Genomic DNA, 18,630 nt, shown 5'->3' on the forward strand with positions numbered 1-18,630 from the left:
TTTTATTACCACTCATGGAGGGACTAAGGAAAAAAAACATAGAACGACATCCTTAGCTTTAAGTGTGACTTCCACTCCAAAAAATAACCATTTGAGCTTTTGTAGCATTCAGACAGTTAATGCATTTACCAGTATTAAAACATTTTCCTTCTCTCATCATAACAGCATGTTGCTGAGAAATGATCAGCGCCTTAAAAGCTCCTATGGATCTAAACTATTCTGAGCTGTGCTATTAATATTTAGTTTTTAAAATGAAGCTTAGAATTGAGATTTGAACAATTCCTCTAAGTGAAGAGTCTTTGTACAAATACTCCAAAGACTGAAGAACCTAAGGAGACTGACATATAGTGTTTTCAAAGATTGCCGTTTAGTGTGTTGTGATATTGGGATTTAAAATCTAATAGCATCAAGTGTGGCACCGTGTCAAAATCTTCTGGAACTAAAAGCCAGGAATAATTGCACAGACGCTCAATTACACCATGAAGATGGAAGAAAATTGCCCATTTGAAGATCATTTTCCCACCTATATCATTCTGTGATCCATGTATGAGGATAAATTACTTTTGAGATTTAGAAAAAAGCTTAGTAAAGCTGATATAAAGTTGAGTATAAAGTATTGATTGCTATACTGGTCCATGTCAGAAGAACAACAGGCTGATGGTTATTGATGAAAACCTTTATGGGATTAAACAGTTCTTGGTAAATGGAGCACAGACTCTCCCAATGCTTATGTGTGTCTTTACAGTGACCCAAAATATTTTTTAGGCTTTTAGCAAGACTTTTTAAATACACATTATTGTGACCTTTAGGGTTGTAGTTAGTCATACGCATGCTCATAAAATATTGTGAGCACCTAGACAAGAGAGGTATATCAGAGGAGGAAAGAGGATTAAGTTGATTTGGGTCCCACATAGAGTACTTGTAAGGTATTTGGCCTTGGAGCAAGTCTATCTAGAAGGCTCTTAGGGATGTTTTCTGCCTTGGACTCTAAGTTGTACTAATTAGCCAATGAATAGGATACTGTAAGATTTTTAAAGATAGGGTGTTTTCTACACTCATGACTGATTTCCACGTAACATGATTTTGCAGGATGATATTTATGGTGACAGACACATGATATTAATAGGCCAATTGGGGAACTCCTTAAGTGTAAGGGTGCTGAAATAATGGAGTTGTCACAGTGATATCTACCACAGGACTGTTCTGCATCTCATTTGGCCATACACGACAGCCAGTGTGGGCATCTGTAGAATGCATGGGCCTTGGACTGCTGCCTTTTGAAAGATTGCCCCAACACCTTTTGGAAGCCTCACCTTACACTTGTGCAGTGTTAAATAACTAAACATGCAGTATGAAATAAGTTGTGTTTTCCCCTGTATTAAACAACGCTTTTTATTTTACTTAGGGTCCTGCAGAAAGAGTCTGCCAGTCCAGTAAATCATGGAGTGGAGTTAAACCTCAGTGCAAAAGTAAGCATGTTTAACAGAAGTAGCAACATGGATTTGCAAGTAGAATGCTGTTAATAATTTCATGTTAGTATAAGTTTGGGCTATAAACCCTTTCCTTTAGTAAGAGCAACCCTACTTTCAGATATAGAGTGTGGTAAGGGGGTCAGAGTAACACAGGTACTATTTTGTTAAATCATATTGTATTCTACAGTCCTGTAATTTTCCCTGTCAATACGACAAAAATAAAAGGTTTTTTTTGTATCTAGGAATTTCCTGTGATCCTCCAGAACATGTGGAAAATGGAAAAAATTCTGTCATGGGATATTTCTTTGGAGATGAAGTTCACTACAGTTGCAATGATGGCTTTGAATTACAAGGACCAAGTCGTAGAGTCTGTCATGTTGATAAGCAGTGGAGTCCTCCTTCTCCAACGTGTGTGAGTAAGTAAATACATTTCAGTTCTTTGATGGGAAATTACATTCTTTGCAGAAACAATGGGTTTAATCACTAAACCATTGTCTCATTTGACTGACATCACCCTGTATTATCAAGTAACAACTATGATGTACTTGCTAGAGAAACATGTCGATGTTACCCCTGCCATAATAAGGTTGATAAAACAAAATAGAAAATAAAAGTTTTTACTTCCCTTGATTTTAATGGAAGCTTACAATGTAAGTATGAAACTGGAGCTCTCAAGTCCTGCTTCACATGCACCACCAGTGTTAACGACCCATAGTGCCCTGATGGTATTCAGGAGATATTGTGCAGTAGCGGAGTCGGACAGGGCCTGGTGCAGGGTAACCACACTCCCTGAGGGTTGTGCAGCCACATACCAGGGCCCTGACATAAGCAGCGGATGTTGTCCAGTTCAAAACAAAACTTGGTAATATCCTGCAGGTACCCTGGGGCAGACATGAGACATAGCTCTACAGAGAAATGTGCAGGATGCTGCGAGTATGGAAGCTAAGCAGAGTAACAGCAGAAACAAAGCAAGCAAGGGGACTCAGCGGGCAAGGGGGACAGAGCGAGGATCTCTTAAACTGGGACATGGGGAGAGGAGAGAGGAACCGAAATGATTCAAGGAAAAGAGGGCAAACGGCACATAAAAGACTGCCTATCCTAGGACTATAAAATAACAATTGGAGATTGAGTCACATCTTATGGCCATAGTATGCTTAGCCCACAACTACACCAAAGTACTCCAATATTCGGTGGGTCCTAGCACTAATCCCTGCCTACTAAATTCCTAATAAGCTGAAACTAAACATTGAATCTCAACACAGAACAGAGGTGAAACATACCTCAAGACTGCAGACTGAGACAAACATAACAAATGGGTGGGGCGCACCTTATAAATGAAACAGAAGCTGAAGCTAAGAGCAGGACTGGAATCAAAGAGTCAGAAGTACAGGACAGAGCATAAGGAAATCCAGGAATGGATTACAGCGAGACAGGAGAACTGTAGCGAGACAGGGGAACTGTAGCGAGACAGGGGAACTGTAGCGAGACAGGGGAAGCTAGAGATAAGCAGCTCCGCAGCCTGAATGGGGCCTGACAGAGTGATGCAAATTCCCACCACATAATAAGCATCACAGCATAAATTAAATCTGATTAATTGTTAAATCCCTTTTATGTTTTAACACGGCATGCACATATTTTGACTTCATTCTACATTCATAATTGTAGAAGATCTTGGTAGTGGTGGTCCATGAGAGTACATATGTTTAGTATATGAAGGAGGACCTCTGAAGTCTTAAAAGCTTTTGCGACTTTATGCTCTCATAAGGTATACACTTCGACTAACATTCTATAAAATATGCATTTTTTTTGTTTTAGAGACAAGATGTGAAGCTCCACACTTGTTAGAACATGGAGGTGTTGAATATGAGAATGTCACTGCTGGCAGTATAGTGAGATACCACTGCCATTATGGATACACTCTAGAGGGAGCACCTCTTGCCGAATGTACAGCAAGTGGGAACTGGAGCCATCCTCGGCCATTTTGCAAACGTGTGTGTTTATTTTGGCTTAATGATACAAATAATTATTTTACATTAAAATGGACAAGTACTTCCTCTAATTATTAATATTGAAACTAGACTGGGGATATTTGAAAGCCATTTAAGGGCAGCTGTATTTGTTTGCATTGACTCTGAACAGCATCTGCTTTAGATAAATATCTTTCTTATAAACCTATTTTCTATGATAATTTTTAGTGTTTGAGTTTCTTATTCATCAGAAAGCTATGAAGATATTGTATGTCTACTACCAGTGCCATACACATACAAATTATTCACTGGCTATTATTAGGACCAGACCAACGTGATTAAACACATGGGATTAGCAGATCCACTCGCGAAGTAGATTTCTAAGTCAACCATTGGGACTAATAAAACACCATTGCTAATTAGTACTGAGCCACAAATCAGGTTCACCCCTGGGGACAGTGGCACTATACTAATGACCAGAGGTGTTTAATTACCTACTGTACAGGAAGCTGATCTCCATTGTTCCTGCCGGCCAGTGACAGTATAGGTAATGAAACACCTGCAATTATTGTAAAGGGAGGAAGTTTATTTTTATGGTTCATTTTAAACCAGGGAGACTAGTAGCATTATACTAATGAATGCTTGTGTTTCCTTAGAGAACACATTTAGATTCTATTTATAATGCAAACATTGGAACTTATTGAATGGGCACAGAAGAATGAGAAGTCTTAAATTACAAAAGACACCAGATAAAATTGTTGGTGTGTATTTGCTTTCTGTATGAAAGGTCGCTTTTTGTTAACAGTGCTAGCTATTATTTAGACTTATTTTATAGAGGATGCTGATATGGCTTTATATGGTACTTTTTTACATTTACTGTTTATGTGTTAGACTTCTCTGCAGCAATCAGATGGTAATGTATTCCAAAAATTATGTATTCACACAACAGCCGTTACGCACTTTGCTGAAGACCTAAATAAAAAAAGGATTATTATTTTGGGGATGTATAGATAGTTTATTGAAATAGCTATATTTTATTTAAATTAAATAGTTTATTTCAAATAACTTTTTTTTAAAAAAAATTTATATAGAAGCCAAATAATATCTAAACTGTATTTTTATTTTTTACCATCTGTGCAGCAAATCCATGTCCTGTGCCATTTGTAATCCCCGAGAATGCTGTTCTGACAGAAACAGAGTTCTATGTTGGCCAGGTCTTGTCCATCAAATGTCGTAAGGGCTATCAGCTCCAGGGCCGAGCTGTCATAACCTGCAGTGCTGACGAGACTTGGACAGATACAAAAGCAAAATGCGAAAGTAAGTTTTTATTTAATCATGTACACCTGACACTTCATAAAAAGAACACTGAATGGGTAAAAGCCTCATCAAGACAATGTGACAGTGATCTGCTTGGGAAATAATTAAGTAAAAGTAAAGTAAATTAACTTAAAGTGCAAATATTGTTATATGCCATCCATCAACATGTAGATGATTTTTTGTGCGAACTAACCCAATTATAGCTGCAGAACTACATAAGTAATTGAAATGATATATAAATATATCTCACAAACCAAAAAGGGCTTTGGGAAAGTCTCTGTATCCAAAGAGGCCTCTTACTAGTACCCAAATGTCTTCTCTTATATCATACTACCTGATTCCCTGTGCTTGAATATTTTATGAAGTCCTAAAATAGTCCTAAAATAAAAAAAGCTCTGTTTTTGCCCCCAAACTTTTTCAAAAAAAATTTTCAGCCCCCAAGGCCAGTAAAAATATTAACACCGTGCAAGCATTACCATGAATGTCAGTTATTCAACCCAAATAAGCGATTTGGAATAAATACTGAAACTGTTGAAAACCTTTCTATTTATACATAAAAGAGAAAATAGGCAAAAGAGTTACATAGGTATAAAGCAATATTGTTACTTGTCTAATCAGATGTGGTCTTTTCTAGTGGTCATTTCCACTACCCAAGAATCTTGGTATATTGCCCTTTTCACACATTGGGCTATATGAGGTGTGCATTCTGAGGGTCATTATTAATTCTATATCACATCACTTAAGTTGTAAAAACATAATCCAAATAAATATTGTGGGTTTTTCTTTTCTCAGAAATTTCCTGTGGCCCTCCAGTTCAGGTACAGAATGCCATTCTGCGAGGTTTCTACCATCATTATGGCGACATGGTGACATATTCCTGCTATAGTGGATATATGCTAGAGGGATCATTTAGAAGTGTTTGTTTAGATAACGGGACGTGGACCACACCTCCAGCCTGTAAAGGTAAGTCATTAAGAATTATGGTCTGCTCAGTACCAACAATTTTTCCATGAAAAAAACCTGTGCATTTTTGTAACCAACAGTAATGCTTATAAAAAAATTTGGTATCGAGCTTGTACAAGATTGTAAGAAGACAAAAGCTGTCTAGAATGTACTTCATATCAGTATATAATTAAGTAAATGTTAACGTTAAAATATCAAGAATGAGCTATCACCTTTAACATGGGCAGTTGGCTCCTAAGCTCCACAAAAATGTGGAATAACTTTCAGAGATATTTTGGTTCTTTCAGATTTATTTACCGCGAGTAGGCAGAAACTAAAGTCTAACTCGCAAACGTATTATAGCCAACTTTCATTTGCCCTTGCACAAGTTTACCATTTATGCGAGCCAGCCCACGCAGAAATGGCCGTGTGGGTGCCGGAAACAGCACATCACCGGCTTAGCATCGGCAAAGGAAGTGTCTAATGGACACACCCACTGCAGATGCCATAGGTCCCCAGGGATCAGCCACTCCTGCCTTGCCTGGACAATGAGGGCATTCCTGGCTCCTGTGGGCTTTAAAGCCCAGCCTATTCTATGCTGAGTTATTCTGCTACCTTGTACACAAACACGATGCGCTATAATCTTACTTTCCCGCTCTCCTGTTACCTTCCCCATATCATTGGATTCCCAGTTTTTTGACCCTTGGCTTCCCTTTTTGATCCTGCATCTCCACTGCCTGCCTTGACCATGGATTGGGCTGACCACAATATCTCGTATGCCCTCATCTGTTACTACGTTCCGGACTGTTTTATTTTTTATCTCTGCCACTGGGTTCCACTATTGTTACAGGGAAGCTCACCTTCCTCTGATACCTGTGTATTAAAGTACACGTGTTAGCTGGGGGTGAACCTTTCTGATGCATATTGTATGTAAGTCATTTCTGTAAGAAAGCTTTATTTATCAATATGCTTATTCCTAAGAAAAGTGCCTAAGAAAAAAAGTGATACATTTTCTAGTACATATATCCAGAATTCATTGTCAGAACTTCAGATCTGATGACATAAAGTGGTATGTTTCTTCCTGTAACATAATGTTCTTTCAGTTCACTCTTTACGTTACATTATTAATATATCCTTTGGGCTTTGGGATAAGTGTTTTGCTTTATACAAAATGACTGTTGAGAAATACATTATTATGAATTAGTAAACAATTTTAAAGAAAACAATAAGACTGGAAATTAGAAAAGTCCCATCCAATAAAATGATAAAGCTATAAAAAGAGAAATAAAACTATTTCCTTTGTATAGAAAATGTGCAGTTGCAGAAAAGAGCAAATCAGGATATATTGCAAGCTAAGAGACATTAACGTTATGTATCACATTATAAGTGTATATTTATATAGGGTATAATACAGATGTAACCATTCTCTTGAGAAAGTTTTTTTATTTTCAGTACCTGAGAAGATTTTATTGCTGTCATCATTGCCTATTTATGAAGCAGCAAAATACTGAACTGAATGGAAACAAAACGGTACATGGAAAATTATCTTGGTGGCCACTGTTTACTATACAGTAACCTCTGGGCATGGAGAAAAGAGACAGTGATATTAAGATGAAATGTGATCATTGATATGTATTAGTGTTTGGAGTTTATCGTGCCTCACTAATATAAATTGGATTATAACCCTAATAAAACAATGATGCAGTATAACAGGGAATATTGGATTTTAAAGTGGGCTATTATATAAGGATAACAGTTGATCTAGACTATTGTATTAATATCCAATGACCGAAATATATACACTGAGTATGTTTACAGATGTGCAGTTTACGCACATACCAAATGTGCATTTAGAAATAGCCAAAAAGCAATAGTGCATAAAGTTTTCATTCAAATAGCCTAATCTGGCATACCTGAGAACTAGGGAGTCTCAAGGTTTTAGGGTGCTAGGGCAGACTGACAGTGTCTAAAGATGATCCCCTTTATAGTGTACTCGCTTGTAACAATGTCTGAGCTTCCAATTTACCAAGCTTCTCAGTGGGGGGACAATTTGAAATAGCTTTACCCCCTGATGAGTAATTAGAACAATTTTGTTGCTATCATCAGTAAGTCACTACCACAGAATCATTTATAAGTTGCCTTGTATGCAAGGCAGGTGTGATTAGTGATTTCCATGTGCATGGAATACTGAGCTAGGGTCTCTCAAATCAGGCAAAATGCTATGCAGTCATACTTTTGTAAAAAGCAATGTTGTTAAATCATATAAAAAGTCAAGGATTGCCAATTAAGAACATTTTACACATGACCTTTGAGTATTTCTGGAAACTTTCTACCTAACCCGGGTAAGGCTGCAACAACTAATCGATATAATCGATAATGAAAAGTTAGGGGCAGTTGTGGTTGATGGGGTCTTCAGGGTTAATTTAGGGGCAGTTGTGGTTGATGGGGTCTTTAGGGTTAATTTAGGGGCAGTTGTGGTTGATGGGGTCTTTAGGGTTAATTTAGGGGCAGTTGTGGTTGATGGGGTCTTCAGGGTTAATTTAGGGGCAGTTGTGGTTGATGGGGTCTTCAGGGTTAATTTAAGGGCAGTTGTGGTTGATGGGGTGTTTAGGGTTAATTTTGGGGCAGTTGTGGTTGATGGGGTCTTTAGGGTTAATTTAGGGGCAGTTGTGGTTGATGGGTTCTTTAGGGTTAATTTAGGGGCAGTTGTAGTTAATGGGGTCTTCTCTTCAGGATTAATTTAATGCTGAGGACTGAGGGTTAATTTAATTAATTTAATAAGGTTAACTTGAGGTGTAGTTAGAGGTAAAGGGGGCAAACTGAGGGGAATTAAATCCTGGGGCAGTGAAGATTAACCCTGTACTTATTTTTTAAAAGTATTGTGTCTAAATGAGTCTGTGAATGAGTCTGCAAATCTATGAGTGCACTATGGTATATCAGGGGGGTATACGGCATACCTGGGGAGGACAGAGTGACGTATCTGGGGGTATAAGGCATATAGGGTATATTAGGCATATGTGGGGAGGGCAGAGTGGCATGTCTGGGAGGCAGTGTGGCATATCTGGGGGTATGTGGCATATCAGGGGGTATGTGGCATATGTGGGAGGCAGTGTGGCATATCTGGGGGTATAAGGCATATGTGGGAGGCAGTGTGACAAGCCTGGGCTCAAATGTGCATAACCGGGGGCAGGTTGGGAAATAAAAACAAGAAATGCATTTTTATCAAAGTTTTTTTTATTCTGCCGTTTGTTTTTAACACCCTACATTGCTTTATTAAATTATTTTACATAAATTAAAAAGTTACATTTTTTATCCGATTAATTGATTAATCGAAAAAATAATCGGCCAACTAATCGATTATGAAAATAATCGTTAGTTGCAGCCCTAAACCCAGGCCTCTTAAGAGAGTCTACTCATTAAGTCAGGTGATTGCCCGGGACAGTCCCGCAATGGGACTTTAAGTCCCGGGTCCCGGGCAACCTCAATGAAATTGAAATGACATTTTTGTTTTACGCGGAGGAGAGGGGCACCGAGCGGTCGCTAATGAAGTTTTCAGCAACCGCTCGATGCCTCTCATTCTTTTCCGTGAGGCCTCTAGCTCGGTCGCGGTGCCGGCATTTCACGCTGAGCGCCGGAATATGACATCATATTCTGGCGCTCAGCAGTGAAGCAGCGCGCACAGTGGCAGAGCAGGCAGATAGAGGCCTTGCGCTCCCACCACAGGACTTCTGGAAGGTAAGTGAACTACAAAGGTGGGAGAGGGTAGATAGTGAGAAGGGGAGGAGAGGGGGTAAATAGCGAGAAGGCAGGGAGGGGGTAGATAGTAAGAAAGGAGGGAGAGTGGGTAGATGAATTGTGTGAATGAGTGAGAGCATGAATTAATGTGTGGATGAATTGTCTGAATGAGGGAAAGTATGAGTTAATGTGTGGATGAATTGTCTGAATGAGGGAGAGTATGATTTAATGTGTGGATGAATTCTCTGAATGAGGGAGAGAATAAATGATTGTGTGAATGAAAGTGTGAATTAGTGAGTGACTGTAAAAGTGTTTTTGTGTATCATAGATGTATAATTGATTTGTGGAAAGGCAAAGATGGCACAAGGTTTGAGCCTTGGGGACCAAGGTGGCACAGGCAGGGTGTTTATGGGACAAAGATGGTATGGGATGGGCTGTTTGGGGACAAAGTTGACTCATTCTGGACTGTTTGGGGACAAAGATGACGAGTCCTATGTGTGTTATCTGGGTGCTGGTCAGGGTCTATGCCTGTAATTTAGGGGGTTTTATCTATACCTTTAATGCTGAGTTTTTATGTGAATTCCAATTGATCTGCTATGGTATGTTTCCATACATTGTTTATGTATACCTGCAAATACAGGGTTTGTTGTCTTATTCAGTTGATCAATAACTGGAACACTGTTTCCATGTGTTTATTTGATCTATACTCTCAGTGCTGAGTTTACATGTGATTTCCAGTTGATCTATACCTGCAATGCTGGGCCTGTGTATTCTGTTGATCTATACCTGCAATGGTATGTTTCCATACAGTATTATTGTATACCTGCAAATACAGGATTTGTATGTCTGATTCTATGCCTTCAATGCTGAGTTCACATGTGAATTTCAATTGATCTATACATGTAAAGCTGGGTTTGTGTGTTAATGTGTTGATCTATACCTGCTATGCTTCCTTTCCATACATTATTTATGTATACCTGCAAATATAAGGTTTGTATGTCTTATTCAGTTGATCTTTACATGCAAGTGGTGTTTTATGTGTTGTTTATTTGATCTATGCCTATTTTTTGGTAAGGGAGCAGGGGGAGTGGGGCCCAAGGTAAAGCTTGCGTAGGGTCAAATTTTTTCAATATAAAATGTATTGGCAGCAGGGACTTATATTTATATATATTGTCAGCAGGGTCTAATATTAATATTAATCACGGGGTAATATTAAAAAAAACTGCCATTTCAGCTGTTATTTTGAAATCATATTTCAATCATAGTGTTTACTTCAAAGAGATAAGTACATATTTTGCAGTTAAAAATCCATGTCTAATGCATATATATATATATATATATATATTTATACACACATCTGTGTGTGTGATTTCATGCGCTTCACAGTGTGTCCCTGAATGGCAGAAATAAAATGTGGTCACCCTAATTGCCTTGCATGCTAACACTTTTAAACAACTTGCATGCAGGTGTCTGTGACTTTAAATGTTGCAAGTTTCAAATGAAGACATGCAAGGATGTGTGCAAGCATGCGTTGAATGAAAACTTGCATGTAGGACCTTGCTTGGAACTAGCATATCTTAACAAAAACATTCACCCTCTCCTACAAAATTAAATTAATAATCAAAAAAATAGAGACCCTATTCTGCATCCCCCTTGCCTCCTCATCTTCAAGTCAGTAAAGGAGACACCAAAAATATAAAAGGAAAAAAAAGTTTGATGCAAAAAAAAATCATAATCATTTCATGCCTGATGACCACTGGTTGCACAGGGATATGTACACTCCCATGGCCCAAAGTAGGTATAGGATACATTGCATCCTCTATTGACTTGAATGGGTCCCATGAACTTGACAACAATGGAGGAGAGGTGGTAAAAAGAACTGCAAACTTCATCATGGAGGACCTCCATAACATTCTGTTTCCTTATACGAGGAGTAGCAGGTTATGACATCAATAGAAAGGGCACACCACTGAAGTAGGTGCTGGGGGTGTTGTCTTGGGTCAATCCTGGTTGTCGCAGGACAGTTCCAGTTTTAGGTCTCTGTTCCACTTTCCCAGCTAGCTGACCCAATGTCCTGCTTTTGGTCAGCGGGCATTATAGGTCAGTTGAGGTGGATTCACTCTGATCTCCCCTGACAGGCCCAAGGAGCTTTAAGATCAATGCGGTTGCAGCACAGATCCCTATCCCCAAGTGGTATCCTTGAGCCAAAGTGGCTCTTCGTGTAAGGTGGCCAGGTGGCCATGCTTCTGGCCCAACCCACTTCTGGTAATGGCTCACCCCTGCCTCTTGCTGCATAGATATTCCCATTTAAAAACACCTGAACTGTTGGGGTGGTATGGTAACATAAAAATATAATAGCTATGGCTCAAAATTTGGGTCCAGATAGAACACAGTTCTAGTAATATCAGGTTCTTTCATATAGCTGCCTTTTTTGCGGTGACTAACCACATAAAATATTCACAATAAATGTTACTAGTATGTTGTGTATGTGAAAAAATAACCCGTGTACAAAAAAAAATATAATTTATTACAAGTTTAGCTGTAGTGTGAAAATATGTGATGAACTTGAGTTACACAGATGTGTTCTTAATTTAAATTTGGTGTAGAAACAAGCAGGAGAAATGTAATTTAATAGTTTTTTTTTTTCTTTTGGAAATTATTTCACCTTTAATGTTTTGACGACTTATGAACATTTTACTTAAACACCTATTTATCTCTTATTTTTTAGCTGTGTGCCGATTTCCATGTCAGAACGGTGGTGTTTGTGAAAGGCCAAATGCATGTTCATGTCCAGATGGCTGGATGGGACGCCTCTGCGAGGAGCGTAAGTGTTGTTATTGAGTCATAAACTGTTCAAGTGTTGGTGTGGTGTAACATTCATTCAAGGCTGGATGGAGGCTGTAAACTGGTTATTAAAATAAGATGGCCAAAGGCAATATATTCTTGGTAATTAAAGTAGTAAGCCAAACAGTGGCTCACAGGGCATTTGCGAAGTGTCCCTGTTGACCAGTAAAGGCCTGAACACAATTTATATACAGTCAGCGGCAGGCAGCTATGATATTGTCATTAACATTTTACTCACTTGGTCAAAATAATAAGAAAAAATATCTCGCCTATAAAACAGATTTTTTTTAGACATTTAATGTTAAATGCAGAAAACACTAAAATAAACTGCTGTGGATACAATTTCTGATGTTGATTCTAAAGCATCAGGTCTCTTACTAATCAGTACTTTACTAATAAAGCTTAAGGGCTCTTTATCATTTTTTTCCCATAGCTATATGCATCCTGCCTTGCTTGAATGGAGGTCGCTGCACTGCACCGTATAGATGTGACTGTCAGCCAGGATGGACTGGATCTCGCTGTCATCTTGGTAAGTCAGTGTCACCTTCATTATGCTTTAATCCATTACTGGGGAAATATACACTTAAAGAGCAACTGTCACTTGCCAGATTGTGATCATAATTTTTAATAATGTATTTAATTTTAATTAACCTAAATTCAAATTATTTACAAAATATGAATTGCCTTTATATCTGCTTGAATTTTCAGGTGAACTCCCACTGTTCACCAAGCTGCCCCACTGTTAGTCAGTGGGGATCATGGGCTGGTTAGGGAGATCCTCTGATCACTCCTGGCCGCCCACTGAGCTGTACAATCTAAATAGGTCTGTGCTTTGTATCACACATGGCAGTTGTAGTTCCCACTTGGCCACCTCGCAATGTACTATAGAGTGATAGGATGTCCTACCTTTAAGATTCAAGGTAGGTGGACAGGTGAGGCAGGTCCATGCTTCATGACCCCTGAAAGTTGACAATTGTCTAAGACTATAGATGCAATGTAGTATCTTGCTGTAGGTGAAATTTTATTCTAGTACCCCAAACTAAAAGCTAGGCGAGTATAAATCACATAAAGTTGGGGAACTTTTCCTTTGTGGTGGGAATCATTTTTGTGCTACCATTGTACCTATTTAAACACCTATACAAATGAAATTTTTCATTGGTTCTCCTTAATCCCATGCTGATTTATGAAGTATCGGGTCACATAGTTTATTTTCTCACTTGCTGTTTTCTGCCACAACGTGTCACATATGTTCTTCTGACACCCCCTTAAAATGAACTAATTTGCTGACTTAGTGTGAGCAATCACCACAGATCTCTTAAAGTATATCCACATCCTGTATCATTTTTAAATAATTCTTTATCAGTTGACCTTGTTGAAATGCAAGACAAAGGTCCTCTGCATGAGGAAACCAACAACTTCATACATACATTGATCTTCATAGGCCTCATTGGTGGGGTCAAGTTGGTATCTCTCTAGGCACAAGAGTGCAAGGAGGTCCACATCTCATGGCAGGATCAGACTAATATGTACTTGCACAAGAGAACTAAAACTTAAGATGTCCTCTGTGTGTTCATCTCAGATTTGTTTTGTGCAGTACTTTGCCCTTCAGGGATCACGTTTGGACTTTTGAAAAGGTGAGTCCAAATGTGGACCTCCTTGCTCACTTCCAGCTAGAGGGAGACCAACCGGACCCCACTCACAAGGCCCATGAAGGCTATTAAATTGTGTGGTAACAGTTGACCTTTGTAAAGCCTCCTGCTGCAGATTTTATTCTAGAAAGTTAGTATATAGCTTTGAGTACGTTGTGTGCTCTCAAAAGCCTTTAAATCCAATGGAGGTAGATAATCCTTCAGCGCTGGTTTATGCGTGGCTAAAGAACACAGTGAGAATTCAGTTTTAAGTTTAACAATGGGAAGATCGTGGACTGAAAAATGTGGTTGAAGAAGGGCTAGAAAATCTTTCCAATGTGCAAAGGAGAGAGACCCTGTATATCCAGGACTATCCAAAGAGAGATGAAGAACTAAAAGGTATGCTGCATGGCATTAGTGATTACTTGCCTATAGTAAAGGTTTACTCTATGTTTATACCTGGAAGATATGCTGACCATCCTTAAGCAACTCTGCAAAACCAAAATGGAAGTTCAAAGAATTTGTAATGAAGACGGAAACTGTATTAGAGGACCAGGGACACCCCCAGCTCGCTTTAGATTGAGAAACACGAATAGTGACTTCTATTATGCTGGGATGCTAGCACAACAAAGAGAACTGTATAGACTTTATTTGTAACCATTGTGGAAGCCTTGGAACACACAACAAAATACTGCAAAAACCCTAGACGATGCAAACTGTGCCTAAAGATTGGCCACATCTATGAGCCAGACCAAAATCAGCCCACCCCTAACAAAATACCCAACCTCAACAGAATTAAACCCAAAAACAAGAAGAGAATCCAACTGGGGCAAATGGAATCTACCCATCTATGTGTTTTGTAAGCTTGTGTGTGTGTGTATTTGCATATGTGTGTGTAAAGGCAGGGGTGTGTAAGGGCAGTGCATGTGTATATGCGAGTTAATGGGCAGGTGTGTGTAAAGGCAGCATGTATGGGCAAATGTGTGTTAGGGCAGTGTATGTGTACATTTGTGTTTATGGGCAGGTATGTACAAAGGCAGTGTGTGTGAACAGTTGTGTGTAAGGGTAGTGTATGTGTAAATATACAAATAGCTGGGTGGGCACTATATTCAATTCTTGCAATGGCCGCAAAAGGAGCTAGGTACGGTTCTGCTGTTTCCAGTGCATATGTTACTTTTTACACATCTATGTGAATACATGACTATTATTTCAAGACTGTATATCGATAGACTATGACTGGCATTGATTTATTGATTACATTAGAAGTTTTGTCCATGTTTTTTTTTGTTGTTTCAGCTGTGTGTCAGTCTCCTTGTTTAAACGGAGGTAGGTGTGTAAGACCAAACAGATGCCATTGTCCTCCAAGCTGGACTGGTCCGGACTGCTCCAGGTAAGAATTTCTGTCTGTGTTACACACAAAGTATCTCTGTCCTTTCTAATGGATTTGGCATTCTGATATGTTTTTGGTACGGACAACCCTGGGACCCAAAATGTGTCATGTATCATATTATCAACGTGACATTTTCAGACTATAAGACACGTTTGACTGTAAACATACAACCTTTAACCCCTTCAAGACCGGGACGTACCTGGTACTTCCTGGTCATAAGTCACCGCCAGACCAGGACGTACCAGGTATATATATATATATATATATATATATATATATATATATATATAGTAGTTCCAGAATAGCTCAAGATCTGCATTTGCACTGATCACCATTTGTGATGTTGTATTCAAGCATATGAGGACATCAAGTTTAGCTCAGCAAAGCTATCATGTGGTTACCGGCTTTTGGAATAATTTTGGTTTTAACATATTTTGCTGTCTATGTAAACATGTACATGTATATATAATTTCCCTTCAATAATTTACTCTATACACAAATTAACTTTTTATAAATCTTATTAAATTACAGGGTTGTGCAGTGCTGCATCATATGATGCCTATATTTACTATATAAATCAATGACTAATAATAATAAAAATAGAAATAAGGTGGTGATGACGAAGTAATGTCCTCTGAGGAATACAGTGTAATACGGTATACGTTTGAAAAAGTTATTTCACCCACGAAATCTCTGCTATAATATTGACAGATGCAAAGCAGCTTTATAATTTTCCAATTTTCATGCACAATAGTCCTTTGGGCATCAGCAGGGCATAGTAATGAGCCCAAATGACCCATTTCCGTTTGCATTCTTTCATTGATATTATAATGAAGCCCTGCACATCCATTTGATATACCACATTTGTAGGTTTTTTTTAATCACATTATAATGGCTTCTTCGATTCTTTTTGTTTCTTTTAGGAAAAGAAAAAGCGGATTTTCTCCATTTTAGCAGTGAATGAATTTGTCACACAAAAGGGAAGCCATTTCATCCTGAATATTATCTGGGTGCATTTGAATTCAAATTTTGAGTGTTATAATGTGATATATTTTAGTAAGCTTTAAGTTTTTTTAAAAAATAACAAAATAATTCATCTGTATTTTCATATGCAAATGTGCTTTAATTATGTGCTGCTGAAGGTTGAATGTTAATTAGAAATGATTACTGTATATATTTTCATCACTGCTACAGTTCACCAAAGTATATGTATGTTATATATTTCACTGCCTAATAGTATTTTGCTGCATATGAAGAATAGACATTTCCCAGAACAATCATCTTAAAACTGCAACTCCCATTGTCAGGGTTGGATTCATATTCTAGGCATCCAAAGGGACAAACCGTACCAAAATATCCTTGTATCCAATACCCTTAAAATATGTGGTAAGCTAAGCAAGTATCTATTGTTGCATTTTGGGCAATATCGCCCCACGCCATGCTCAGCTAGCCAAAGGCCAATGATAAGGAAAATCGTTTTCTTCAACCCATGGCAATATATCGAACGAAGATCTATTCGGTGTTAGTACAAAACTTTTTATTTTATTGAACTGTCAGAAAATAAGATCAGCAAGTACGTAAGTATGGTTATAATTATTGTGTTCATTATATTTGTTTCATATTTTTGTTAATGTCTGTTTAAGAAAAGGCAAATCTGTTACATTTTATAATAAAAAGACAGAACTCTCGGTGATGGAATGCTGTTATTGAAATGTCCTCTTCACTGAGAATTTAAATAATAAAGTAAATGGGGTTGAGAAGGGGTTTCTGAAAATAAGAACAGAAAACAGATGATGACGAAGAACCAACCAAAAGTGCAACATGGAAGTCATGGGTCTTAAAAGAAGCAGGTGATTATTTGTGTCAAAAGCAGCAACGAACGCTAAAATTGTGCCGTAAAGACAACCTTTTTTTAAACTGCAATCACAGTTTTGTCAAGGCCGCAACCAGCCTAGTGATGGCCAAATACTGTTGTAGACAAGCTGTTTGAAAGGTTTGGGACTAAAAGAAATGAAAGCTATAGAATTATAATTTCACACAGATTCTCTGGTGTACTCATTACATTACATTACATTTATTTATAAAGCGCAGGCCGATTCCGCTGCGCTGTTACAGTCATAGAACATTTTATAAACACATAACACGTACAATAACAAACTGGTGCAAAGGGCCCTGCTCTTGCGAGCTTACAATCTAGTCGGTGGTTGAGGGGAGTGAGACAATAGGACAGCTTGGGTGAGGATGAGTTGATCTGCTTCTGATGTGTTGAAGCCGTTTGTTCCGATGGCTGTGATTAGGATGATGGTTGGGAGTACTCATGAAAGGTTGAGTGAATGTGAGTTGATTGTGAGCTCTAGGTTATTATTTTTTCCACCTTGCAGGTTCACTATTTCCAACTTGTATTGACATTTGACTGGAACAAAGCTAGACTTGTATCCACTCAACTCGATTTTTAGATGGGTTGATTCCCTCTTTCCATGGGCACAAAAGGAGGACTTGAGGGTGTCAGGGATCATCAACACTTTTTGATGTCCTAGGATGCCTCATTTCTTTTTTGTTTTAGTTAATTATGCATTACTTTTATCATGTCACGAGCAACTCTTATGATATTGAATATGCGAGTTGTAGTATGTGATTGCATATGATTTAAATTTAGTCATGTCACTTTAGTTGACCCTCAATGGACATTGTGATTATTGAATAAACCCCACCAATTCCATTGTAGGTTTTTAACATGACATGATTACTTAAATATAATTTAAATAGTGTTCATTTTATATATATATATATATATATATATATATATATATATATATATATATATATATATATATAATATCTTGTGCTCCTTTTTTGACTAGGCAGGATTAAAGAAGTTGGGTGTGAACCAGAAACATGTCCATGTGAAAGCTCTTTCCTAATAAGAGCTGCAAAAGTGTTGGGCTTCATAATTAAGTACAGTACCTAAAACTATGCTTGTGCAGATGAGCCAAATGCTGCTAAAAAATGGTTCTAATTCTTCCCACAATGATAACAATAATATTGACAAATAACATAAAAATGAAACTACATTTTTAAAAAACCATGCCTAGTGCATTTGCGGTTGCTAGACAATGTAATAAAACACGTGTACTAGTAATTGTTACTAAAGACTAAACATGAAAGCAGAAATAGGAAAATAATAGAGATCAACTCACTGTTGGTGGACTGATAATTATTAATAATATTGTCCAAAGATATATTGCTACGAACAATTAGAAACAGCAGGATAGGCTGGCTGTAACCGGTGGAGAATAGTATCTATAAAAATATAAAGGAGCACACATGAAAGAAAG

At 38.0% G+C, this 18,630-nt stretch overlaps 1 protein-coding gene across 1 annotated transcript in view; it reads left to right on the plus strand.

The window, feature by feature from the left end:
* The window catches only part of SVEP1 (sushi, von Willebrand factor type A, EGF and pentraxin domain containing 1), a 106,273-nt gene extending 89,291 nt beyond the window's left edge, over positions 1–16,982 (plus strand). The window contains exons 41-49 of the mRNA XM_053465856.1: positions 1,406–1,469; positions 1,715–1,888; positions 3,288–3,461; positions 4,580–4,756; positions 5,549–5,719; positions 12,162–12,257; positions 12,711–12,806; positions 15,202–15,295; positions 16,219–16,982. Coding sequence (XP_053321831.1) covers positions 1,406–1,469; positions 1,715–1,888; positions 3,288–3,461; positions 4,580–4,756; positions 5,549–5,719; positions 12,162–12,257; positions 12,711–12,806; positions 15,202–15,295; positions 16,219–16,249 — 1,077 coding nt within the window. The 3' untranslated portion in view covers positions 16,250–16,982. The remainder of the gene's footprint in view (positions 1–1,405; positions 1,470–1,714; positions 1,889–3,287; positions 3,462–4,579; positions 4,757–5,548; positions 5,720–12,161; positions 12,258–12,710; positions 12,807–15,201; positions 15,296–16,218) is intronic.
* The last annotated feature ends 1,648 nt before the right edge of the window (positions 16,983–18,630 follow it).

The sequence above is a fragment of the Spea bombifrons genome, chromosome 1 (assembly GCF_027358695.1).
Source record: "Spea bombifrons isolate aSpeBom1 chromosome 1, aSpeBom1.2.pri, whole genome shotgun sequence".
Lineage (NCBI taxonomy): Eukaryota > Metazoa > Chordata > Amphibia > Anura > Pelobatidae > Spea > Spea bombifrons.